The sequence below is a fragment of the Sturnira hondurensis genome, unplaced genomic scaffold (assembly GCF_014824575.4).
Source record: "Sturnira hondurensis isolate 20B ecotype Veracruz unplaced genomic scaffold, ASM1482457v3 Scaffold0014384, whole genome shotgun sequence".
NCBI classification, from domain to species: domain Eukaryota; kingdom Metazoa; phylum Chordata; class Mammalia; order Chiroptera; family Phyllostomidae; genus Sturnira; species Sturnira hondurensis.
Window position 1 is genome coordinate 17948971 of NW_028087015.1, and position 26616 is coordinate 17975586.

General features: G+C 46.2%; 1 protein-coding gene across 7 annotated transcripts in view; it reads left to right on the top strand.

The window, feature by feature from the left end:
- Nucleotides 1-26616, top strand: part of TRIO (trio Rho guanine nucleotide exchange factor) — a 328151-nt gene that overhangs the window by 150341 nt on the left and 151194 nt on the right. For 6 of the 7 annotated variants that reach the window (XM_037063022.1, XM_037063020.1, XM_037063018.1 and 3 more), the window contains exons 9-10: nucleotides 8389-8619; nucleotides 20423-20545. In XM_037063022.1, the coding sequence (XP_036918917.1) occupies nucleotides 8389-8619; nucleotides 20423-20545 (354 nt within the window). Of the gene's footprint in view, nucleotides 1-8388; nucleotides 8620-20422; nucleotides 20546-25932; nucleotides 26046-26616 lie in introns of those variants that run through there. The other variant, XM_037063021.1, reaches the window with a different exon arrangement.

Consider the following 26616-nt stretch of genomic DNA (forward strand, 5'->3'; position numbering starts at 1 on the left):
AGGGGGAACTAAAGATGTCTAATGCTTTGGAATGTGGTCAGGCCTCCTTCCCGTGGGAGTTGATATCTGCATGTTTGTTTTTTCTGGCCACCTTTTTGCCTGACAAGATCACTTTATCCTTTTTAGCACTATTTTATATTGTCCGTGTAATTAAAAATAGCCACCTCTATACTTTGCTTCTGAATTTTTCATCCAGTGTTTATTAACTAGTTTGATTATCTAGTTTAATAGGAACTGCGTAAGTAAGAGATAGCTACCCTTCTTTTATAGTAAATATGAAATTTGGACAGATCTGTGATTTTGTATTGCACTGATTCATGAAGATTGTGAGTTCCAAAAGCATTAAGTTCCCGAGTGCACCATCTCTGGGCATTGTCTGATTCCAACCTGTGATTCAAAAAGTGAATGACCCTGTTATCCATGGCGTAAGGAGGCCTTCACTCATCCACTATGAAGGACAGCCTCAGGTCTGCTCTCTGGTTGCAGTCGCAGGTTGTAGACCGCTGAGGAGTTGAGGAGCTCACAAGGGGGTGGGCTACCGCTGTTGCCTGCGAGACTTGCCCAGAGTCAGTGAGACGTGACCAGCTCTGTCCAGCTGGCTGGTTTAGTCTGCCTGTTGCCCTGGGTACTTCTAGCAAAGTGCAGAATTTTCTCACTGTTACAACAACATTCCATGAAAATGGGGCATCTTGACACGGAAACTTATGTTTACCTATGGCACAGACTCATTTGATTTTAAGTTGGTACTCATAATTTGATGGCAGGTAGACACCTTCCCAGGCTGGGGTCTCCAGCCACAATTTTGAGTCCTTGGGCTATATGCTCAAGGAGACAGTAATTTGAACTAGATGAATGGGAAAGACTTTCGGTAGAACAAAGTGAATTTTTATTTTTTTTAAACTATTAAAATTTTGAAATGGTTTCAGGCTACGGAAGCATTAGAACAGAAGCACTCCCACGCTCCCTTGACCCAGATTTGCCCACTTTTAAAGATTTCACATTTGCGTCACTCTCTCCCTCCTTCCCCGTCTCTCCAGTCAGCACATCAGCACTGGGGCCCCACGGCCATCTTGCCTACAGACCTGTTCATGGTCTCCACTCTTCCAGCTGCGGCCCTGTCTTTTTCCGGGCCCTGGATGCTGTCCAGCAGCCTGCATTACAGTGGTGGACGTGTCTCCTGCCCCATGTAACTTTCTTTAGTCTTGTTCTGCCTCGTGTCTCTGACAGTCTTAGAGAACACAAGCTTCTCATTCTGTAGGTAGGATGGCCCCCAGTCTCCCTCCCCATTCAGTTTTCCTTATGGGCAGACAAGGGGTGTCACAGCAGGATCTGGGGAAGCAGACCCACTAGGTCACCAGTGATGTTCACCTTGACCTCTGCGATGGAAAGTCACCACCAGAAAGGTTGTCTTTGATGAGCATATTGTGAAGGGATGTAGCGACAGAACAGCGCCTGTCCTCATCAGACTCTGCCTGTGGCCTTAGCATCCGCTGGCGAGTCCTGCCCATGTCACTTGCCACCACGATGGCTGTCTGATCATTAGTTTCCATCATTCCTTCTGGGTTTACTAGGTGACCTTTTCTACCATAGGGAGGAGCTTTCTTTTCTTATTTATTTATTCACTTGCTCATTCATTCATTCATTCATTCATTCTATTTCAGTGTGGATTTACAAAAATCTTTTTATATTTAGCAGGTTATAATCCAACACTCTGTATTGATGCCTAAATTATCCACATTTGGCTAGCAGGAGCCCCTTTTTGTGCTTTTTTCTAAATATATATCTTATTATTTAAGCATTACTTTCTAGCATAACAGGATATTGTCAGACTCATCTTGCCCTTTTTCTGCCTCATTCCTGGAATCAACAGCCTCTCCAAGAAGTTGTGGTTCCTTGCGCTACTGTGTGGTGTTTAGAAAGTTAGGATCTGGGTGCTCACAAGGGTTTATTTGCTCGGGGGGTGTCCGTGCTGCTCGGTCCTCCGACAGAGTCAGGAAATGGGACACCCATCCCACAGAAAGGTCACTGTGCCCCTGCCTAGGATGCAGGGTCATTTACGAGTAGGAATTTTATGGTCAAGGCTTTCTCTTCTGTTTTCTCTTCTCCCTCCATCCCACAATTTTTCTCTTTAAACAGTGCCTATAGTTTCCAGGCTCCGATGATACAAGTTTGCAGTGGGAGACCTTCCCACTTTTTTCCAAGACCCAAACACCTGCTTTTCTGTGTTTTAATTAGAGCCGTCCCATGTTGCTCCTGTTTGTGTTTTAGCAACAGGAGCGTACCTGTGCCTCGTAAACATTTGCCTGCTTCAGCTTGCCAGGTTAGGGGTCATGGTGTCTGATGTAGTTGATCACAGACAGTGAAGCAATGTGGATGTCTGCGATAAGCTATAGGTATAGGAACAGCATGCAGAGTGGTTATTTTTAACATTTGAAGTAGGCAAACTCATCAGCTGCTTTTTCAACAAACTAAATTCATGCAGATGATGTTATCTCAGCATGCCCATGCTGACCTGTAGGCCTAAACACCGCGGGTGTGAATCGCGAGGTAAGACTGTGTGTGTACCAAGTCTGGGCCCCTGCGGGCGGCAGTTCTTGGAGGAGAAAGGTGAAGCTCCACGTGGGCTTTGGCCTACACCCATCCAGTGTGACTCCAGAGTTTAGTTTCTGCATCAGTTTTTTCCCGACTTAATAAATGTGCTGAGTTATTGCACACTCCAGCAGGACCTTGTGGAAGCGGCTGATTTGCTGCCTGCAAAGCTGGTCGAGCTCCTTCTCTAAGACGCTGGATAAGTGGGTGGTGGCATGATTTGTGTTATTAGCATGGGGGGAAAACAAGCAGTAAAGTGAGTCATCTGGTTAGTGAATGGGCTGAAATAATGTATCTGGTGTGTGGAAGCTCGTCTGCAGAGTAACGTCTATGAGGCGGCTGTTACAAAGCCTCATTAAGCGTGGCAGCTTTGGGTAGATGTACAGGCACTGGAGTCCTTGTTTGGCGCCGCGTCAGAGCCGACAGGCCGCACAGCGGTCTCCCTCCTTCCCCCAAGACTCGACCTGAGGCCTTGCAAGGGCTGGAAATACAGGAGCAAAAAAGGTCAAGCCGAAGTGGAATCTGCAGAACACACGGGTGTTCTCTGCATACATCTGACTTAACTAACCCAGCAGTTTCTGGTTTTGGTCTTGTTTTGGTTTTTCCCTTCTGATAACCTCAGAGGTGTCAGAATCAAACAGAATTAGATTGACCTGGTTGTGAGTAAGAAACCAGTACCTGAAAGAAACAGGCTAGACCTCTACAGGGTGATTTCTAAGACCTTAGCTTAGGGAAAGAACCACCTCCGAGGGGAGTGCAAAGCTCTGAAGGCAAGGATGCTGCCTGTCCTCTCCCAGGGGCCTCGCTTAGGCCTGGGGCAGTAGGGAAACAGGAGGGGACTTTGTGGCCTGTGTTGTTGGTAGGGGCTTCTTGGTGCAGCTCTGTTAAGACGGGTTTCACCTCCTTCCTCAAGGACGAAGTGTTCACTTGTTTGGCTGAGGAGCATCCCTCATAGCTTCAAAATAAGCTGGGTACTCACGTGCTGATGTCCTTATCACTCTTTCCTGCTTTGCTAAAACCTTTTTTTTTTCCAAGAATAAAAGAGTTGGAGTGCATAGTGGTGACTATGAAGCCATTTCCAGGCTTAGCGCGGAGGTGTGTCCTCCGCAGGCCCGAGAGGGCCAAGCCCTGCGAAAAACAAAAATGGGCATTGGTTTGAGCAAGCGCACATAAAAGTTTTGAAGGACCACGCTTTCTTTGTGGTGGGCTAAGTCTAGTCATTTCTAACCATGCCTTCATGTATTTTGTGCGTATTTGGGTTCTGTTTCTGGAAGAACATTTCCTGGCATTTTTAGATCTGCAACACCCCATTGCGACCTAATCGACGTATCACAGGCCTTAGTTGGTCTTTGGGTGGTGTTTTTGCGCCTTTAAGCAATCATCTCCAAGTACTGTTTTCTTAGCTCGGCGCAACATGCTTGCTTTGTGCGAGTGGCAACCGTTCCCGCTAGAGACTTAACTGCGATCGGTTCAGTGGGAAACGCAGTGATCTGAGTTCCAGAAATAAGAAGGGGTACCTCTCTGTGAGGGTCAGCAGGTGTTTTTAGGGTGACGTACAGGCATTCAGGCCACACATCTTATGTGTGGTTGTGATTCGAAGTTAAGTGGCTTCTTAAATGTTAGGAACAAACATACCTTTGATGTGGTGACCTTTAAACTTTAATCACTTTCTTCTACTTTAGTTACTACTTCCATTTTTTCTCAGCTTGTTTAGGTACTTGATCATATTAATTCATATGTTTATAAAATGTTAATCTTCGTAAAATGTCACTTCCATGACCATTCAAGGCCCCAAGTACTATATTCCGAGAAAAACACATAGCAGACTTGAGAACATGAGCCCCTCTGATCTGTTCAATAACAGCAGCAGGTAAGTCCTGCTTCGGTAAGAAAGGTGGGAGTTCCTTCCGGCAGCTGTCAGCCCCGCAGAGCCTTTGCGGGGCAGGGACTGGCTGCCTGAAAGCCAGGTGCACGTTTTCAGACAAAACATGTGACTTAAGCAGATGAATTCACCTGGTTCTGTAGCAAAGAAGTCAAAACTGCGTCACATACCATAAACTTACACGTACTGTTTGTTTTGGTACTTAAATTGTGTATAAATATTTTGGGCCACTATATAGGTTTCAGTCTTTTCTTTCAGTAGTTTTTTTCCTGGTTATTCTGTACCATTCAAAAATCTCTTGCTATAAAATAGAACAGTGGTCTTCATCAACTTCTAGCGCATTTTCCCCTACATAATACTACTGTGCTTAAAAAGGTACTTTGCTAAAAGTTACTAAAATATATATGATATCTTTTATGTGCTTGAATAATGCCGTTTAGGCGGACAGACCTGTGAAGGCTCCACTGAGATGAAATGGAATCCAATGAAAGGTTTTTTCGAGAAGCGCGGCATCTGAGCCTGCCTCTGCAGGCGCACGCTGCCTGGTCCTCATGGGCGCAAGTGTGTTTTCTCGCCCAGAGTCTTTCCTGCTATTTCGGTTTTCCCTAGTCTTTCTGCTGCTGAGTGGCAGCACCAGCGGTGGCTGGTGCCCACAGAGACACTCTGATCCCTGCTTGGGGGTTCCCAGAAGGCAAGACTTCACTTAAAGCATTGTCTTATGTTCAGGCATTTGTGACTCCCTGCTCTGCAGTCTCCCCCGGGAGCAAGTGTGGTGTTCCGAACCCGGGAACGGCATCTGCGCTCGAGCTGGTGCTGAGACATCAGAGACGTTATTCCGTCATCACTGGGAAATTCTTGCTCAGGTTACTCCTTCCTTCTTAGCAGTCAAATACAAACAGTGTCACGTGGATGTCTTTGGAGACCTGGTGAGGGCGGGGACCTGTTCATCATCTTGTGTTGCTGGTTGAAGATTCAAAACAGTGGCTTAATATGGAGGTTTGTTTCCTGCCCGTGTAGAGGCCCCAAGGCTGGCATTTGAGGCTGGGAGGGTGGCTCCCTTAGTATGAGGATCTCTGGATCCTTTCGACTTTTTGTTGCCTCTCTTACTTAGCAGCTACCATCCTCAAGGTTACCACAAGGTCGTGAATAGCTACTGAAAGTCCAGCCATCTGCACCAAGGTTCTGGCCTTAAAGGGGAGAAAGAGGCAAGGGCGAATGAGCATGCTCCGCCTACTATTCCATTTCTCGGGGAGCTGCATTTAACATTTTTTAGCTCTGCACGTGGGCCACTTCTGTTTGTAAGGAAGGCTGGGGACTACCGTTGTAAACCTGTGGTACTGCCATTCCCGACTGTAGGGGTTTGGCTGCTGAGAAGCGGCAAGTGTGTTTGCGGAGGCAGCCGTCAGTCTCTGCCACGCCTTCTGATCTGTGTCCCTGTGACACCTGTTCACCGAATCACCCTCTGGTATACGTTTCCTGCTTACGTGTCCTGTACAGACTGCATAGAGGAAATATTCGTAAGGGTTTTTTTCGAGGCTCTGTACAATGTGTGAGTTGGCACACGGGTCCTCAGCCCTGAGAGATGCTGTGGCCCCTTGTCTAACAGAATGTTATGCTGCCTGCTGAAGTGGAATGCATGGGCGATTATCTTCCCATAAAGCTTGTATGTGTTCATATATGTGTGTGTACATATATGTAACATATATACTACGGTGTAAATTAGAGGCGAAAGAAAGGTGACATGATAAAATGTGTTTTGGTCTATAATGTTTTAGTCTATAAAAGTATTTGCACAATGGAAGGGAAAAAACAGATACTTGGGTGCTGGGCATATATATGAAACCGCTGTGAGTGCAGACTGGACGTGAGTTGGATTTGTTGTCTCAGAAACCGATACTGGTATTACTGTGCTGATATTTTGAAGTGGGAAGCAACTCTTGTGAAGCTCCAAAGCAAACCAAGCACTGCCTGCTTGGTGAACATGGTAAATGTGTTCCCAGAAAAAATCAGTGTGTGTTAGTGAAGGTAAGAAAAAGAAAAACAAAGAACTTAATGTTTGTATGTTAAATAGTGCTTAGCTCAGGTAATTGCCAAAAGCAAGGCACCCTTGCCTGGCTGGTGTAGCTCAGTGGATTGAGCAAGGGCATGTGAGTCAAAGGGTTGCCGGTTCGATTCCCAGTCAGGGCATATGCCTGGGTTGCAGGCTGGGTCCCCAGTGGGGGACACATGAGAGGCAACCACACACTGATGTTTCCCTCCCTCTCTTTCTCCTCCCCGTCTCCTCTCTCTAAAAATAAATAAATAACATATTTTTTTTTAAAAGCCAGGCACTCTTCACCATTTTAAAGTAATATTCTTTCTCTTTGAATCCATCACAGTAATTCCATGTCCCATCCCCCAAATCACTCACTGTGCCCCCTCCTTTTCCAGCCGCCTTGTCAGAAATGCCCATGCAAATTCCAGTGACTGCTGGGGTGTCCCTGCTTTAGAAGACTTATGTTTCCACCGTTTGATCATTTTTTATACATGCCTATCCCCAACTCACTGGTGCATTTGGTTCTTTTTTTTTACCTCCTGTCTTTGGTTATGTCAGCTTGGCTTATTTCCACTTAAGTTTTGCCATTTTGATGTATCAGATCAGTTTTAATCTATGAAAAGCAGCCTTCCTAAGCAACGACAGCACCTCCGACAAGGATCTCAGGATCAGGTGTGGGGAAACACTGTTACATTCCAGCCTGACAACATTGTAAAGGATTAAAGGAAGAGATTAGGAAATTCCTCAGGCTTCTCGCTGGCCTCCCTCTGGTTGCTAGAGGCTTCCTGTGTTCCCCGTCCCATTCACCCCTCCACCCCTCCCTCGCCCCTCCCCACCCCTCTCCCTGCAGAGGGCGTGTGGCTGGGTCCTGTCTGGGTTTGTGCACAGGGCCCTGTGTGCTCCACCCTTTGGTGGGACCCCAGGGAGTTTGCAGATTCGAGAGCAGCTCCAGGGCCTGTGCTGGAGGCCTTACTGGAAGGAGCACGCCCTGCCCCCCCACCCCACCCCGCCTCCGCCTCTGAACCACGCAGCCCAGTTACTTGACCTGTCTGTTTTATTATCTGGTCGGACATGGTTTATCTGCCACATCTGTCTTCATCATTCCTAAATCTTAAGAATCTCTTAAAAATGAAAAATGCATAATGCATTTTATTCCATATCCTATCCTCATCTTTTCTTTAGTTAGTCTGAGTGCTGTTCATTAATCGTATTTTGATAGTCAGCTGCCATAAAATAACAGCACTGGTCTTTCTCAAAAGCTGACATTTTAATTAACGTTACTTTTTAAAGTTGATGGACCAAATAAAGTGGCACCTTAAAATTTTCTTGTTGTTTTGTGAAGTAAAATTGCTGTCCAACCATGTCAGAAACTTTACATATATATTCCTTGCTTGGTGTTAAGTGATTATTTTTTGAAAATGAGGTTTCAAGATTCAACGTTGAAATTTTACTCCACTGTGATTGTTTTTTTTCTAACACTATCTCAAGGGAAACTTATTACTTTTAAATTTTAATCTGAGGATATTGCAGCAGTGCAATTTCATACCCACTGACTTATGTCACTTAAGGTGAAACACTATGTTTATTCATTCAGAGTAGCATCTACTACAGTGTTTATGATAATGAGCGTTCTTCCAACTCAGTGTTTCACCACCCGTGGTTTTGTGGTGTCGTCGGAGAGCTGGTGGATTTGTTCTGAGTATATCTTTTTGTCCTTTACAAAATATGCGTTTGAATAATAACAGTATGGCTTACATTGGTGTGTGGGTGTGCGCACACACGTGCGCACACCCCCGAGGACGGGCCTGCAGCGTGGCCTGGGCGGGGCTGCAGATCTGGAGGAACCGCTCTCGTTTCTAACCCTGCGTCTGTTCCACGGCAGGTGAGCCAGGATGGGAAGTCCCTCCTGGACAAGCTGCAGCGGCCCTTGACCCCTGGCAGCTCCGACTCCCTGACGGCCTCCGCTAACTACTCCAAGGCCGTGCACCATGTCCTGGATGTCATCCACGAGGTGCTGCACCACCAGCGGCAGCTGGAGAACATCTGGCAGCACCGCAAGGTGCGGCTCCATCAGCGGCTGCAGCTGTGTGTGTTCCAGCAGGACGTCCAGCAGGTCAGTCCCTCGCACCACCGCTCCCCTGGGGAATGAGCGGGCCGAAGCGACAGTGTGGGGGAGTGGGTCTCACGCCAGGCTTGTCTGTGCTGATGGAGTGAGTGGCAGATAAAGATGGGAGAACACAAAATGCACAGTGACACACACGCAGAGAACATCTGCTCAGGCTGTCTTTAGCCAGTGATTACCTCGTATGCACAAAACACGTGAAATGAGGCTGGGCCTTAATGGGGGGCGGTTCTGAGTTTTGTTCTTGAGACAGATAATTCATAGTCATATTTATTTATGAGAATAATGCAGTGATCCTTGTACCATGGTGCTATTACAATGTAAGGTCTGTCTGTTCTTCCATTATTTCAACTATAAGCCAATTAATTGTGTTTCTGTTCCCACCGGGTAGTCTGTAGGGCACAGTAGGTGCTTAATAAATAGCTGTTTAATTAGTGAAAAGTGGACTTTCATGACTCTTCATTTTTAAGCAGTTGACATCCCTTTGTTATTGTTGTTATTAAAAATAGGAAGGAGCCCAGTCCCCTTGCTGTTCATCTCCTTAGTGTGGATGGAATAGGGAACATGGTCCCGCTACCAGCGCTTTGAGGATAAAGACTGGGGCAACATATAAAATACAAGTTCGCTTTAGTGATAAATAAGATAATAGTTGTGTCCTTGCTCTAAAATAGAGGGGGGAGAGGGTGTGAATGAGGTGTCGACTCTGGGGATGAGGAATCCCAGGGGTGCGGGGAGCTCAGCACCCCTGCAGGGGAGTTGGCTGGAAGCCATGGTGATAGACACAGCGCTCTTCCCCAGCGTCCGAGAGCCTGGGCGCTGTGTTCAGACACGCAGGAGCTCAGATTTCACTCTCCCCGAGTATCATCCGAAGGTGAGAAGGTTTTCTGCTGAGTGGGCTGAGGCTGTGGAAAGTCATGCTGTGTTCTGATAAACACATATTCTCCACATTATTCATCACCCTTCTCTGCACAATGGGAGCCTGGTGAGTTCACAGTTCTTTTACTTGTGCCATAATTTTTAATTTTCACATACTATGCTTTGATTTACTTACGGTGTTTGGGTTCTCTGAAGGTTGCATATACAGAGTGCCTCAGGAACCATGGGTTTGATGTGATTCATGCTTCTCAACAGTGTTGTTTTAGTCCAAGAAGATAATTGCCAGGGAAAGAATACAGAGCGGGGAGTGAGGGGGAGGAGTCCAGGTTCAGGAGTTACTCTGCGAACTGAAATGGTAAGGTTGGAAACACGAGTACTAGTTTTTCTTAATTGTCCAAAAACTTTCACGAGCTGTGAAGTGTGACTATTGGAGGGCTTTTCTGCCCGCCTGTCTGGCTGTTGGATCTGGTGTTCATTCCACAACCGTGGACCAACACGCTGCGGATTGTGTCTGCAGCAGCAGCAACAGCAGGGTGGCCCCCTCCTTTCTTACCCTCACTGCCCACAGCTCCTGGGGGCCCAGTCGCGGAAGAATAAGCCACTGGGCTGTTTATGTCAGGGGGAGGCAGGAGGGAGAGGCAGCCTGTGGGAATGGGCTGAGGAGTCTAGTCTAATTTGGCACCAGGTAGTTAATGCACTTGAATTTGAACACAGCAAATGTTCATGGTTGTATTAGAAAGGTAGCTGTGACAGTAATGAGGCCAGTTCTCTCAGGTGGCCTTTCTCCTGAAGAACAGTAGGTTGGGGGGGTTGTCAGCAGGAGCCAGTGTTCTGCAGGACCCAGAGGCCTAACCCTCCGCAGACAACTGATAGGTGCTTTAGAGGGAAGGTTTTGTTGATTAAATCCTGGGGAATGGTTAGGGCTTGTTATGCGCACGGGAAACTGCTGTGCGGGCTTGACTTGGGAAGTCAGGAGCAAAGCTGCAAGGTGAAGCGAAGTCCTTTCTTTACCTTGTAGGAGTGCACAGGATGTCAGAACCAAAATTGTGTTTTCAAAACTCAAGAAGTTACAGCATGTGGAAATTTTTTCCATATTGAGCAGGAGGAGGAGAGATAGGCTGAGAATAAGTGAAAAAAGAAACGATAGTACTTCAGAAAGACGCTGTCAACAGAAATAAATTTGCAAAGATAAAAACAATGAAAATCCACAGAAACTCGTAAGCCAACTGGAGATGCCACAAGTTTTTGTCTGGTTGTTTTGGCTGAGGAGGAAGCATCTGTACGTGCTGCTGAGGAAAAAAAGCAGCAGCTTAGCACACAGTGGGTGTGGAATGACGGCATTTCAGTGAAAACAAGCCTCCTACTAAAGCGTACGCACATGTCTGGAAAAAGTGCCTGGGAGACTGGGTGCTAGAGAGACTGCCCGCAGTTCAGCAGGAAGGGGACGGCGGGGACATGGCAGGGGCATTTGGTTTTTAAAACATGAGTAATTTTATCTTCGTGGTTAATTTATTTTTTCATAACAAGCAAAGGCGATTTTGTAATTTCTTTATGGAAGGTGTTTGGGATGGGAGTCAGGTGCTGCGAAGGGGGCAGGTGCTGTGGGGGCAGGCGAAGCCACTTAACATAACACTTAGCGTTTGCCCATATCAAAGGGTGGGGCGGCAGGTGGGAAGACTGGCCACAGACTTGCTGCGCTCGCATGCTAGCTGCTAACCGAGATTCAGCATTAACCTTCGCCCTTGCCAGCCTGCAAGTAAAGTCGGTAATCTTTGGGGTGCACGTCCTGATGGGGAGACAGTATGCATCCCTGTTGCCTTCTGTTGGCTGTTAGCGCAGCGCTCTGTGGATGTTTGGTTGAATTCATGAGTGGCCGGGTACCTGCTAAGCAGTGTTTTTTAGTTTAGAGTATGCTTTAGTGTGCTATGGCAGGGTAATTTATTTTTGTTGTATTCATTCAAATGGGGTGATAGTTGGGAAGCAGGGTTCTATCAAACCTGCCTTTTAACTCACCAGCTCAGCCCGCCTGCCTCTTGGATGGCTGGGATCTAGTTACTCCAACTCGCAGGTGAGGTGACTTGCCCTGTGCAGGCTGGCTCCCCCAAAGACCCCGCTCAGAAAGGCAGACCCTTCCCCAAAAGGACCTCTGGCTTCCCCAGCAGCACTTCTTGTGTGGTAGGTCACCCCTGATGAAGTGTCTCTTCAAGAACTTTCTCCAGGTTCACGCTGGGCCATTAGCTAAGATTGTGAAAAGTTAGTCAAACGGATCTGGTCCACACTAGATTCTTCTCATCCACACTTCTTTTTTCCCCCCTCAAAATATCTCGGTTGAATGTGTCACATTGTGAGAGGTGTAGAAGTAAATATGTGGAATATGTGGAATATCTCAAAGTTCCTCTTCTCAAGGAGTTATTATCAAGGAGTCGATGGTTTAATGGTCTAGTAGAGTAGACCACAGCACGCTCACATTTGGCACTTATGTGCCAGGTCTGAGTCGCGCCCACAAGGGTGTTACCCAGAGTAAATGAAACTGGCTGCCCTCATCTCTTATCCGCCTGTCTTGTGCATGTGTTCTGGGGGGACAGATCTATGAGTTAGGGACTTGTACGAACTTGGACGTTTCCGAGAGTTTGGTCTGTATTCTTCTCAAACATCCAGGGTCTAGTAAACAAGGAAAATGGCGAGTCCTGTAATAGAGTTGCAGGTGGCAATTGTTGGATACCAGGAAAGGCCTCAGGGAGCTGATCTTTGAAGGATGGGTAGAAGGTCAGTAAGTTGAGAAATGGGCAACAGGAATTGCAAAGAGAGCAGAGACACGAAGGGGCAGGGCCTAATCAAAGCGCATCAGGTGGTCCTGTGTGGAGAGGTGGGGAGGCATGAGCTGGGGCTGCTGCAGCAGAGGCGACCTCTGTGATGAACACTGGGGCTTACTGCTGTAAGGACATCAGCAATGATTTAGGACGTCATTGCAGGGACACAGCAAACCTTGACTGGGGGCTGTGAATTGGTGCCAGGGCCTGGAGTGCCCAGTGTGTGACTGTGAGGGAACCTCTGTATGACATCTCGTACATCTTGGGGCTTTGTGAGTGCTCACTGACCTGTAGGTGTCTGTCCTCTCTTAATGCTCACTTGAGACTCACAGCCAACTCACTCCACTGAAAAGAGTGTGTTTCCCATTTCACCACCTTGGTTCACACTGTGAAGGGCCTGTAGGCAGAGCATTTTGACTTGATGCTGTGGGCAGTGGGGGGGTGGATGACATGATGCTGCTTGCCTTAGAAAGATTGCTCTGGTTGCAGTGTGATGAGCCAGACTCTCCGTAAGGAGACAGATGAAGTTCCCATTATGGGTGTCCATGCCAGCCATGGAAAAATCTTAGCAGAAACATAAGGTTCTCAGGGGCAGTGATCTGTTTTGTTTTTTTATTTCCTGGTATTTCCCAAGTGCCTAGGATAGACTAAATGCTCTGTATTTGTTGAATGAGTTAATGAGTAAATGAAAGAATTGAAGGAATTCCCCAATTTTGCTAAGAGACTCTTTTGGGCTAAAATTTTTTCTTTATTCATTCTGGAATGGGGGTGGAGTGCTTGGCCTTATTGGAATCAAGTAATCCACCTGGGGGATCTGCCTGCAGAAACAGGAGCTTCGATTGATGTTGGGAAGTTGGGGACTTAGGAAGGAAGGGATCATTTCAGTGTGTAGGAGTTTTGCAAGCATCGTGAGATCTTTAAAACATTAAAGATTTTCCACTTGAATGCAAAATGAGGGCCCTAACTGCCTACTTAGCAGGGAGAGGGAAGTCAGGATATACCAAAGAGGCAAAGAAATACTCTTCTGGTCTACGGAGAAATGATTTCATAGGCTTACCTGGGTCCTAGGCTGCTGTCCTTTGCCAGTAAAAGCCATTTCCCCATGGTGGCTGACTCAGAGGCTCAGTCCAGGTGGCACCACAGACACTGGGCCTTAAGTGAAGGTTCCTGAACCTCATGTTTCCTTTGCTCATAAAGTCAGGTAGGTGGGTTTTTCTCATCCCACTCATCAGACTTGTTATATAGCCCCAGCTATTTAACATTCTCTTCTGTTCACATTCCCAGAATCACAGTTTCAATTGTGGCTCTTTGTAAGAATGGTTTAGACTCTAAAGGATCGCTATGTTTTATGAGAGTTTTTTACAATTAGAGTTAGGAAGTCCTGGAGGGCAAGTGTTTGAGATTGGTAGCCTGCTGACAGCAGATGGAGGCTGACCACGCCTCCTGGTGTGTGTGGAGCTGGCTTTAATTACCTTTTGTCCTAGTGAACCCAGAAGAGACGTGACTACCAGAGTAACCTTAGTAACCATAGCTTGGAAAGAACTGAATGTTAAATGGTGGGAGGTAAGAAAGTGGGAAAATGGGTGAATCTCTGCCTCAGAGCAGATACAAGACAGGAACACAGGACGAGGGAGCTGGCACTGTGAGCCAGTGGAACTGGAGCAGGAGCCCAGGTGACTGGGGTAAATGGAAAGTGAGCGAGGAGCTGAGGCCTTCAAGCCCTTGTGTTCCCAGTTGCTAAAAGCCGGGATGATAAGGAGTAGGCAGAGCCCAGACCAAACCCCAGGCAGCTTGGGACTCCTTTTCACTGCGTGCCAACCCATTGCCAGGGCCCCTGTGAGGACAGTGCCTGAGGACCAGCTGGACAGGGAAGATTTCAGACACGTATAAGGCATACCTGCGTATGTGTATGTATTTATATAGTGCAACGTGTAGACTTCATCTGTACATGTAACAACTTCATTTTCCCAGATGAAGTTATCTGGGCATAGGAAGATAGTTTTCTGGACAACTTCAGACTATTTTATATTCATTTCTAAACCAAGAATGAAAAAATAATTTTTAAATGTTTAGAAAATTATTAAAAGGATTAAGTATTGTGGGTAGAGGAGTGGTTTGTTTGGTTAGGGTTTTATGGGGATATCCAAGACTATTTATTTTAATAATAACCTACCTACTTTTCTTATTCTTTCCCTCTTTCTTTCTAAGTTCTTTGTTTTTCTTAAGAAATTTTATATACTTATTAATTAAAACTAGGTTAATACCAGAACTGGCGATTTCTTTTTTAAAAGACTGATGGATGGTGTAAAAGTTTAAAAGCCTTTTAACCTCTTTGCTAGCCCTTCTCCAGGGGTTTCACCTACACGTCCTTTCAGTCAAGAGAGTGCGTGGATTCCCAGTCAGGGCACATGCCTGGGTTGCAGGCCAGGTCCCCAGTAGGGGGCCCGCAAGGGGCAACCACACATTGGTGTTTCTCTCCCTCTCTTTCTTTCTCCTTTCCCCGCCTCTAAAAATAAATAAATAAAATAAATTTTTTTTGATCTAAAAAATGCACAGAGTGACATTGCATAGGAGCATATGCTAGTTAAACAAAACATTTGGTTCTGTACCATATGTTTACTGTATGTAACTTAACTAAGAATTTTGAAGGGTTTTTGTTTTTGTTTTTGGGGGGGGTAAAATATTTTATTTATTTATATTTAGAGATAGAGAGGGAGAGAAACATTAGTGTGTGGTTGCCTGTCTTTGTCCCCTACTGGGGACCTGGCCTGCAGTCCAGGCATGTGCCCTGACTGGGAATCAAACCCATGAGTAACCCTTTGGTTTGCAGGCTGGTACTCAATCCACTGAGCCACACCAGGCCAGGGGGTTTTGTTTTTTTGATAGTTTTTTTTCCGTAAGTGATTTGGCTTAGTAGATTTTGGAATATTCTAGAAACCACTTTTTAAACAAAGATTTCCATATTAGGAAAACTATATATATTTAGGACAAACTTAATTTACTTTTGAAATGCAGTGAATGAAGAAATGAGCATTCCTGGCTCCAGTGGAGAGAAATAAAGAAGCGCGGGGGATGGTGCGGGAGCCTGTCCTTATTGTTGGCAGCTGAAAATGCTGGACCTAAGTTCCTCCTCCTCCCAAGTCCCAGAGCCCACAGATGCATGTTGGCTTTTGTTTCTATTTGTTTTCACTGCAAAAGTTGTGTCAGGCACGTCGGGCCAAGCCCCTCATTTTCCAGGTGGTATAATGTAGCCTCAAAAAAGTCAAGGGGCTTGGCGAGGCTCCCAAAAGCCTACTGGATTTTTAACCCCTTCGCCACTGTTGACCTGAGGGGGATGCTTTATTTATGAGGTAATCAAAAGAGTAAAGTTGCATCGACCTGTTACTTAGGATGGACTATTTAAGTGGGGCTTTCCAGGCCGGAAAAGGGGCTTTTTAAAAAGTTGTCAGGGGAAAAGGCTTTCTCAGCAGCTGCCATTGCCCACCCAAGAGTGAAGGAAAGTAGCTACTTAAAGAGACTTAGAAAAAAAAAACCAAAACAACATTTTGAAGTTTAGCTCATCACCTTAGCATAAATGGAACCAGAGAAAGCACAGGAAAGCATGGGAAAGCACACCTCCTAGCAGTCCGGCGCCCAGCTCCTCCCAGTCAGCCGGGCCTTGCGCCTTCCCCGTGCAGTGGGTCAGCAGGCCTGGCCTCCTGTGGGGCAGAGAGAGCACAACCAAGACACTGGCTTCAGGAGCAAAATATAGTCTGAGCTTTGGGGGCGAAAAAGTGACAGGTAGCGCAACATAGGATGAATATGTGGAGGCCAGTAATGTGCACTCAGACTGTTTCTTCGTTTGTGATTTTAAAGTTTGTGGGTAAGTTACATTACAGGATAGTGTTAGGCAACTTGACAGCAATGCTGAACACCAGCATTTAATAAAAAGGAACAGTATCTAAGCGAAGGCGCCTCCTGTTTGGTCACCTATTTACATTCAGTAAGTTTGAACTGACCTTGTTAGGTTGGTCAGTCGTCCTTTGTTAGAATCACTAACATAACATTGATCATGGAGAAGGTTCTGGTTACTACAGTCTGCCATGTGTGCTGCTCACTTTTTGCCCCTATTTTTGAGACCACTAATGCGCATTAGACATGGGTATAATGATTGCATGTCATGGGTATCATAATGGGCATGATAATCCCTTGTATGATGCACACAAAACCACGGATGCACATTATACATGGCAAAATACAAGCAAATGTTTCTTTCTGCAGCACTTTCTTAAAAGCGCAGCTAGAAACTCATTAGGTGAATCTCTGTCTACATTGGCATCTCCAGTGGTTTAAACGAAAGCAAACAGATTGAATGAAGAAGTGACTAAAATAAGTGAGACTAGGTTAATTTTGGTTTGATAGGGAATGAAGGGCAGGGCGTGGAAAAATTCATATTTTGCAACTGGAAAAAATCTGATTTTATGTTAAAAACAAATGCAGAGTGTTTTAGAAGTACCTTTGTTTTTCATTTGTTTCATGTAATCATATTTATTTTTAACTGAATATAGAACCAAAGAGCTTATTTTCATTTTATATGTATAAAATGTGACTTAGAAGGGGCTGTCCTTATTATGACAGAAAACGTTTACTATGTTATTATTTTTTCAGACAGTAGCTGGAATTGACAGGTGTTTGTATATTTTCTTCTCTGAATACGCTTTGGGTCCTCAAATACCAGGAAAAAAGACCGGCTTGTGTGTTCTTGGTTGTATAGTGTCGGAGGTCCTACCTCGTTTTCCTAAGCAGCATCCTAGACAGCATGCTGAGAACAATATCATTATTTAAGAAATGAGCACAATCATACTTACCAGCATCACGTTCAGTCTTGTAATGACAACCTGAAAATTAAGCTAAACAATCCATAGGATTTCCTGCACATCTGTCATTTGATGCTGTGAAACATGTAAGTGTTCGTGGCTCACTTTGGAATGACCTTGACCTTGGAGCTGTCACTGTGTCCTTTAGCGGGTACTGGCATTCAGGGGCATGACCTCCTATTGCATCCTCTGAATGGAAACTGCCCTCCCGGCTTTGCCGTCTGCATGGAACCAGGTAGACTGCTGGGAGGGATCGGCTTGTGCCCTTTCCCTGAATCTGGCAGCAGTCCTGTGCAGGCCTTGTTCCTGGGCTCGTGGTCACAAGACAGAGATGGCAGCCACTGCCGCCATGGCTGAGGTCAGTAGCGGCTGGCTGGATGAGGTTGATGAAGCCTCCTCTGTATGCGTGTTTCGAGTTGATAGAATCCACAAGCATGCCTTCGAGATGTGATTTTAAAGTTTGTGGGTAAGTTACATTACAGGATAGTGTTAGGCAACTTGACAGCGATGCTGAACACCAGCATTTAATAAAAAGGGGCCAGTCTATTGATTCTGGATTCCTTGGCAATCCAGGAAATACTGGCAGGCTTGTGAAAAATAATGCCTGTGAGGGAGTTGCGTTTTGAATACTAGCTGGGTGGGTTTCATAACTGCCTGCTACTCTTTTAATAAAGTGCTTGAAAGTTGTACTCTCTTCTTTGAATTGCGTTCATATCTGTTGGACATATAATTTCACCTGATGTTTATAAGCTTTGTCTAAAGGAAGCCCTGATAGAAGAAAAATGCCCATGATAACCCTGAGCAGTCGGTGTGTAACATCTTGTAGTTCCAAGTTACACTTCCTGAAACACTTTTCTTAGGCTTCAAACACATATTATAATTACTTTTCAATTATTGTGTTTTTGTGTTCCGAGCCCCTACTACCAAAAAATAATGTTTACCCTTTACATTTTGAAATTGCGCCTTATTTTAAGTCTGTATTGAGCTACCAGCAATCCTAAGGTTTGCTGCATACTCATGGCTTCATTTTTTCTTTACAGTGAAGGAATATACAGAATATACTATAATTACAGTAAAAAATGTCATTCAGCCCTTCATGCAAATCTGATGGGCAGGTGAACCGAGGCACAGATGTTACTTATGTAGCTCCAAATTCTTTTCAATCTTAAAATATGAGATCCCTGTCTTCTGCGTGCTGTTGGCCTAAGGCCTGAAGCACATTCCATTTACTGTATCCATTCTTGAAGGTTGAGATGTCTTGAAGCTGTCATTGGACATTTTGTAGGAGTGAATTTTAAAATGTGTACTAAGAGCCTGTGGTATAAACAACTCAGCAGCTTCATGTCTGCCTTGAAGTCAGACAGTGAGTGTGGCACTACCTCCTAATGGCAGAATAATAGTGAATGTTTCTCTGTCTGTCTCTGGAAGGAAAAGTGATGTACTGAAGCAGACTAGTTAAAAAGCAGTGGAATCTTCTTAGCTGTGCCACCAGAGTGCGTACAACTAGATGGGAGCCTGCCTCAAGGCACAGTTTATGGGTGGGGACACATATGCACTGTATGTTTGCCACTTGTATGTTAAGGTGCTTAATTTAACACAGGTATCACTGAGTATTGGCAACCTTGCATGATTAGCACCCCTGAGCAGGTAAGGAAGCTGCAGCTCATAAGCTGCAAGGAGCTTGCCTGAGAGCACACAGCTAGACCCTGTGTTCGTGTGCAGCAGGGAGACGAGAGAGCTTTCAGGTGAACTGAGGAACTGAGCTGGTAGGCAACACCAATGGATCCAGTAACATTTCCTCTGATAGTGCGAGCCCAAGTGACTGGCAGAGTGGTGGTGTTGACAAAACGTGTCAGAAATGAACTAGTAAAAGGTAGCCAACCTTTTACTTTGACCAGGTACCTTTGACCTGGGCACCCCCTGCGAGGCTGGGCCTCCATGCCCCGCCCTACCCTCCCCCATGAACACCCACTTCTGCTCTCAGCTCCTTTCGTCTGCAAGGGTCTTTACAGCGGCCCACCAGAGATTCATTCCAGTTTGCAAGCCATTTTATTACATGCACTGCTAACATCGCTACATCTGTGCAGAAAGGACCCCTCCGACCCTCAGCTTCAGAAGGTACTGGTTTGCAGTGATGGAGCACAAGTCCCATTGTCCCTGGACTGGGGCCGGTGGCCCTGACTGCCCCTCCTAGGTATATGGCAGCGCCTCTGACCTCCCCATAGTGCAGGGAACAGAGGGCCGGGAATCCTCTTCATTGCCATTGACCTCACAGAGAGGCCCCTTCTATTTCGCCTTTACCACTGTGTCTCCAGGTGGCCCTCTAGACCACTGTCCCAGCTGTGCCTGCCCAGTGGCTTCTTCAGTCCCAAATCGCCTTGATCCATATGCAGTTACCATATTTACCTCGATGCAAGTTCAGGGCAGCCTTCAGCACTTTGGTGGCATATTAACTGGTATATTTAAATATTTAAGTAACATCTTTCAGTTTTAGCCAAAGATGTCACTGACTTAGTTTTTTGCTAGCTATTTCCCCCCATCAGAAAGCGACCAAGTGTGCATTTGATGTTGTGTTACTGCCAGTGTTCTCTCCAGCCCCAGTGCCAAGGAGCTGCTCAGTCACAGCTGGGAACTAAAAACACCGGGGTGTGTGGCTGTGTTTTCACTCCTCTGTAGTGCGGTGGATTTCACAACAACTTAAGTGATTAAATCCATAGGGTGTTTACCTTTCACAACAGCTTAGTTTATAGAATGAATTATCCTCAAAGATCGGGACAGAGGTATTTAAGTGTATTGCTTTCTTAGGTTTTATTGATATGTTTCAAATCTTCTAAAGAAGAGACAGAAGAACGTTAACTCTGTAGTTAAACTTGAACTGCCTGAGTTGTGAAGCTCTGAGTCTTATGAAAATGTTAACATGGTCCTGTGTGGCTTGATAACCACTGTCATACATAGTCAGTTTGGGTGGCGTCATCAGGCATAAAATGAGGTGAGGTTCAAGTCAACCATCCTTGCTTGTAACGTTTATACATATGTTTACAAATATAGGAAAGAGCTGATTAAAACTGTGTTGGAAAGCGATAGAAGATGTAATTCTCAAGTGTGTTAGATTACTATACAGTTGTTTCCATTTTTTTCTCCTTTGCTTTTTCTTCATGGAGTTGGGCAATGGTGTGTGTCTTCCATGGATAACCCTGCCCTTGAACGAGGCAGGACGTGGTTTTGATGGCACGTGCGCTTGTTCCCCTGTAGGTGCTGGACTGGATTGAGAACCATGGGGAGGCGTTTCTGAGCAAGCACACAGGTGTGGGCAAATCCCTTCATCGGGCCAGAGCCTTGCAGAAGCGTCACGAGGACTTTGAGGAAGTAGCACAGGTAACACAGCAGCTTCGACTGCTCTCCCCCCTTAGCCCCTGTGTGCGTGGTTTGAAATCGCTTTCAACTGCATCTGAGAAGAGTTAACCAGCCACACGTGTTTGAAGGTGACTCTGGAGAGACGATGCTCGTATTTCAGAGCGAACCTGCAGGGCAGAGGCGAAAAGGTGATGTGGTCAGTTGGCCCTTTTGGAAAATGTGATGTTACTGAAACAGAAAAACATCCTGACTATTTTTGCCATGTTTATTGTACTGCTGTTTGTTGACTAGTTTGCGAAGTTTCACTTCATAGCCAGAGACTAGCAGTTCCGGCACTCCTGTAGTGCTGGGCGGGCATTTCTCGTCCTTTCCCGGTTCCTTTCAGTGTGTGTGCTTCGGAGACGGGGCAGAGGCTGCGGGGTTTCGTCGAGTTCAAGGTTTGACTGTAATGTTCTCTAGCTGTGTGACTTTGGAGAAGTGTCTTTAGCATTTAAGGTTAAGTTTCTTACCTGAAGAATAGGCTCCTGGAGAGGAAGTAAAGTATGAGAAGAAAGGACCACCAGCATCAGTGAGCACAGATATTGCTAAATATGTTCGTAAATCTCAATGGAGTGACCATTTAAACCAGGGGTGTCAAACTCATTTTCACCAGGGGCCACATCAGCCTCACAGTTGGTTGTCTTCCAGGGGCCAAATGTAATTTTAGGACTGTATAAATATGCTCCTTAACTAAAAGCAAGAAGCTCAGCTCTGCCACCAGGTAGAAACAGGTGCTGGGCCGCATAAAACAAGGTAGAGGGCCGGATTTGGCCCACGGGCCTTGTGTTTGGCACCTGTGATTAAACAGAAGGCAGCAAATTTGGAGGTAGCTACAAACGAAATGGAACGAAAGCACCAGACCACTTCAGCACAGGAGGTGGAGAGGTTCTGAGGGGTCAGGCGGGAGGTGCGGTTTATCTCAGGTTTATAAATCCAGGTGTGTGTGTAAGCGTTTTTGAATTGACTACTTTAAGCTTAGGAATGGAAGTCACCTCAAAATGAGTTTAAAGGGGAAAGAAATACAGAAAATTGGGTAAGTAAAAGCTCACTAACTGGATCTGGCAGAAGCAAAAGAAATTAGAACAACAAAAATCATGATAGAAATCACAAATAAGGTGCAGTAATTTGTCCATAAGTATTTGTAATCATAGTAAACACAAAACAGACTATAGTTGTTAACAAAGAGTTGTCCGATTGAGTACTTTTTAAGAATCATGCTGTTTTTTTCCAAAGGACACACCTAAAATATAAATACCCATAAAGTTTGAAAATATATAAAGTATTAGGAAAAGATCCACCAGGCCAGTATAACAACAACCAAAAAAAAAAAACAAAACCCAAACCCCAAACCTAGCATAGAAATAGTAATAGTAAGCAACTAAACGTGAAAGCTTGAAAGCTCACTAGAAATGAAGAGGGTCTTCAGTTGTAACAGGGAGCGGGTCACCAGCCTCTGACACTGTAGTCTCAAAATCTGTAAAGCAAAGGTAAACAGCAGTGACCTTGGCCCCTGTGTGGGTAGGTTTTATATGACAAAGGCTCAGTCACCCATCAGTTGCTCAGGGAACCACAGGCTAGAACTGTGGGATAACAAAACACGTTGCACGTAAGTCCTATTCAGTGATGGTGCCTTTAAAATGCTACCTTCTGTATATGTCTTCACATGTAAAGTAAAGATAAGCATCCCAACCTTTCTGCTTCTGAATCTCAAGAAACAGGTAAGAAAAGATCGTGTTCAGCAGCCTTGCCACAGGTGTCTTTGTTTTTTTAATCTACATTACATGCGGTCTCCTTCTTACACATACTGGAAAATATTTGCCTTCCTTTTGTAGCAAAAAATATGTGGAAAATGTGCTCTTATCTCCCCCTTATTTTCTCTATAAGATAAGCTACTGCTGTAGCCAGTGTGGTTCAAGGATGGGTGTGAAGTTTGTGTCCTGTGAGCAAAGACTTCAGGCACCAAAGAACCTGAGAGGGGGGACTGTGGGCACATTCACCCAGCAGCCTCTTCCTCACTTGCTGGGTGCGCTCTCACACAGGAAGGGTGAGGGTCTCCTGAAGGCCCTCGTGTGTGTCCAGCATCCCATGGGCCTTCCTCCCTCCAATTCCTGTGCTTCCTTCTATTCTAAATGAGGAAAATCTCCTCTATGGCTAATCTTGCCCTCTGTTATCCTGGTCAGCTTATTTCATGAGGTCCAAGGTGATCATCAAAGCTGTCAGCACAGGTTCTCTGGGGCAGCAAGAGCAAGAACACTTTGTAGGAAACGTCTCTGCCTGAAGGTCTCTAGGGCGAGCCAAGGGTAGCACCCTGAGCCGTGGCCGGCTTCTTACCACTGGTTGGGAGAAAGACAGGTGTTCGCCTGCTCCACACGCCACCCACCTGGGTTTCAGTCCTTTCCTGTCCTCTCTGCTCACTGCGCCTGTGATTCTAAGGGGTGCCAGACTCACTTTTCCATAAGTTGAAAGGGCTCAAAAGCCTAAATCTGAGCTGCGCATGAAAAGAAACCTTAAATGTGAACACCTTTTGCTCACTTTGCAGACTTCTGTGCCCACTTTCTTTCAAATAATCCACCTGTTACGTGTCAGGCATTCTGTCTGCCAGGCACCGGGGGTGGAGGGTGGGTGGGTAGGTAGGCTAGGCCCTAACCCCTTGAATAGGGGTGGCCACCTGTCAGAGGGCTTTGCTGGCTAAGCCAAGACCCGCAAATCAGTAAGATTCTGCTTGCTGACAAAGAAGAAGGTGTGATGAGAGGCAGGCATGGGGGACAGAGGTAGGACTGCTGGGCAGCATCACCATGTGGCCTGGAAAGCTGGTGGGTGGACTCCAGGAGCCTCCCCTCCCCGCAGGCCTCTCTCCTTTGCAGACCCACCATCGGGAGCAGGTTCAAAGCGTTCACCCTGCACCCGGCACCACATTTTCTCGCTTCTTCATGGCTAGCAGCTAGTGTTCTCTCTGCTTGCGCCCTCCTCCCCCCTCACTGCCCAGACCCGGACCCTGCAGTTGGCCCCTTTTCCCAGGCCCTTCAGCTTCTCCCGGTCTTAGTTCTTTTCTTTCCAGCATCAAAGGTTTACAGACCATCCCCTCTCTTGAAGAATGGCATTTGATCATGCCCTGTTTCTTAGACGCTACCTTCCTCTGCCTGCTCATCACCCACTGATGCCAGCAGCCCAGCGTGCAGTAGGCCCGCAGTGATTGCCATTGCTCATTGTAGACATTCAGAAATCTGTCACAGTTGACCCAGCCGCTAATGTAGTTTCTCTCCATGGGTGTCAGAGTGAAAAGCCCCAATCCCATAATCCCACAAGCCTGTGGACCCTTCTGCTGTGTGAAAGGCCACAGGTGATCACTGACAGAGCTCAGGAATCTGGTGGCTCCAGCCAGGAGCCCGAGGGCCTGGCACATCACAGAGAATACCTCTGAACCACTCCAGGGGGCTCTGGGAGGGGTTTGCTGTGCCTCGGAGCGCACCATCAGGTGGTGTAGGTGGAGGGCTCCTCTCCGTGACCGGAACTAGCCACAGATTAAATGCAGTGAGGTGGAGAGGGAGCCATGAGACCTGAAAAATCAGGATGGGCTTCTCTCCAGCCTCTGTACCTGGTTTAATAAAGATTGTTTACGCTTGTGTTTGTAGCTTCATTCATTGACAGCTCTCTAGCTTGTCCCAATCAACAGAGTGATCGGAGTCTCGCTGTAGCAGAGGGGGAATGAGGCCCACGGACGTGAATCACTCCCTTCTCCAAATTTCCTTCTCTGTCCTCTGTGTGTTTGACTGCTTTCTGTCAAAGCAAGTTGTGATAGACGGGGCTATGGCAGAGATTTAAGTTCTTGTTTTAGGTCTATGTATTTTCTTGACGGTAGAGCCTTTGGAGGTACCTTAAAAATGGAAACAGGTATTTTAGTGCTTAATGAAGAGCTAATTTCATTTTCTGAAGCCTATTCATAAAGATAAAACAAATTTGGGTTTTAGGGAGAAGGAAGGTCTTTTAATAGTTAAGATTAAAGTTGTTTAGTTTGTTTCTTGTGGTTATGTTTAGAAGGATCCTTTCTAAAATACATTCTAAATTATTTTTAGTTTAGAGGTCTTGAATTAGCGATTTATTTAGTAGTTTTTCTGTATAATCAGCTTCTTCAAAGTAGTGAGTGGCGGCATGGTGAAGTAACACAACAGGTTCAGAGAGGAAGTGGCGAGAGTCTTCTGGGTGAATTCCTTTGAAATGCACTAAATATAGATTTATCACATAGAACAGTTCTAGTGTTCTAGGAAGGAGGAACCTGAAAGGACCCCCCTGTTTGCATGGTGGAAGCAGGCCGTAGCGCCGGCCATGACTTCTGCAGGACACAGGCTTTCGCTGCGGGGCCCGGCCTAAGGCTTTGTTTCCAAGGCAGCTGGAGCCACATGAGGAAGCTCTTGCATCATTTTTGCATGCAATTTTGCAGAGCCCAAGACCACCCGCACCAACCTGAAGATCCTTCCCTTCTTTATTTGGTACAGGGATTATGAGTAGATACATCCTGTTGGATGAATCCGTGCTAATGAATTTCTAGTGTGGCATACACAGCCATATTGGATTTTCATACAGGGGCTTAAAAAATTAAAATGTTTTCCATGTGAAGCTTTTTGCAGATGACTGGCAAAAAGGAAGATGCTCTTCGACAGTCATCCATGTTCATGTTCCCTTTTAGATGGAAGAAGCCTTGAATACAAAAGCCAGTAAAGCCCAGAAAACTCTGGTTCAAGAAAGACACTGATTTTGAGAGCATGGGTTTCTTTAAGATGATTGATTAGTGAGTTGCTGGCAGGGCGTCTTCCCATAGTTGCCTACTCTTCGAGTTCGTCCACTGCCTTTGCTGCCCTCTTGTTCCCGGGGATTCAAATTACCTTCCAAAGACATAACCTGTCAGGGAGTCATTCTCCATGAAGCCATTTCTGTCAACAGCATTTTATAAGTGCCATGTAATTATCTTGTCTCCCAGGACAAAGAAGTGTGGGATTTCGAAAGCAGGAAACCTTACCTTTGATTCTAGATTTTCAGAAGATAAGCAGGCGGATTTTCCCTCTCCCTGGTCCTGCTGAACTCATCCGCTTCTGTAAGGAGGGCACTGTGCAGTCGGCTGGTGGCCGTAAGGAATGCGGCCACATTTGTAGCACAGCTTAAATTCAGGTTGTGAAATGCTTGTGTTTTTCTCCTGTCCTGTTTATTCTAAGATCAGGAAACCCAGGCTCCTGCCCTAGCCTCTGGCCGTCTTGGGGTTTTACCTCCCCAGGACGCTAGGAAGAGGAAGCTCTGACCCGCCTTTGAAAGGCTCCCTGTTTCCTGACTCCTAGCAGTTACACAATTTTAATTCTCAAGAAAAGAGGAAACGGTCGGGCCCCCACCCTGGCCTGGCACTTACTTGTCTCCTTTAATCCTCCTGGCGGCAGTTGTTACCCACTCGCAGCCATGGAGAGACTGGAGAGATGCCCCCGGGACAGGACTGCAGGTAGGAGAGGGGAGCAGTCCAGTCCCTTCAGACTCTGAAACGGGCTTTCTTACCTGACATCCCTCCTGTCTCTGCGTCTAAACGTAAATGACTGCATTTTCCCTCGTAAGAGGAGCCCCGGCCCAGGCGTTTGCTGAGTGAATGCTCCTCGCTGCACTGGTGGCCTAGAGCTAACCGCTTTGCCTCCCTGTGCTTCGGTGTCCTCCCTTGTGATGTGGGGATGAAATAACGTCCATGTCTCAGGCTGCCGTGGGGCCCGGGGTAGGAGCTCCGAAGTTAGCATTCATGGCCCACGTGGTTACTGACACAGGGACCTCTCTTGGTAAAGGATTGAGGCAGGTTCTGTCTGTGGGAAGGTGCGCAGGGGAGGCCATGAGCCCTTGGTGCTGGCTCATTTCAAGTGTAAAATGAGCAGTGGGGCTAATAGATGCTGTTTAGCAGCCCAGATAATCTAACAAGGCATTTGTCCCTTTGGACATTTATTCTTGCAGACGTCTTTACCTGCTAGCAAAGAGGTGGGACGCTTTCTATCAGAACCATAATGTGTAGCTGCTGGTGTCACCTGGAGATT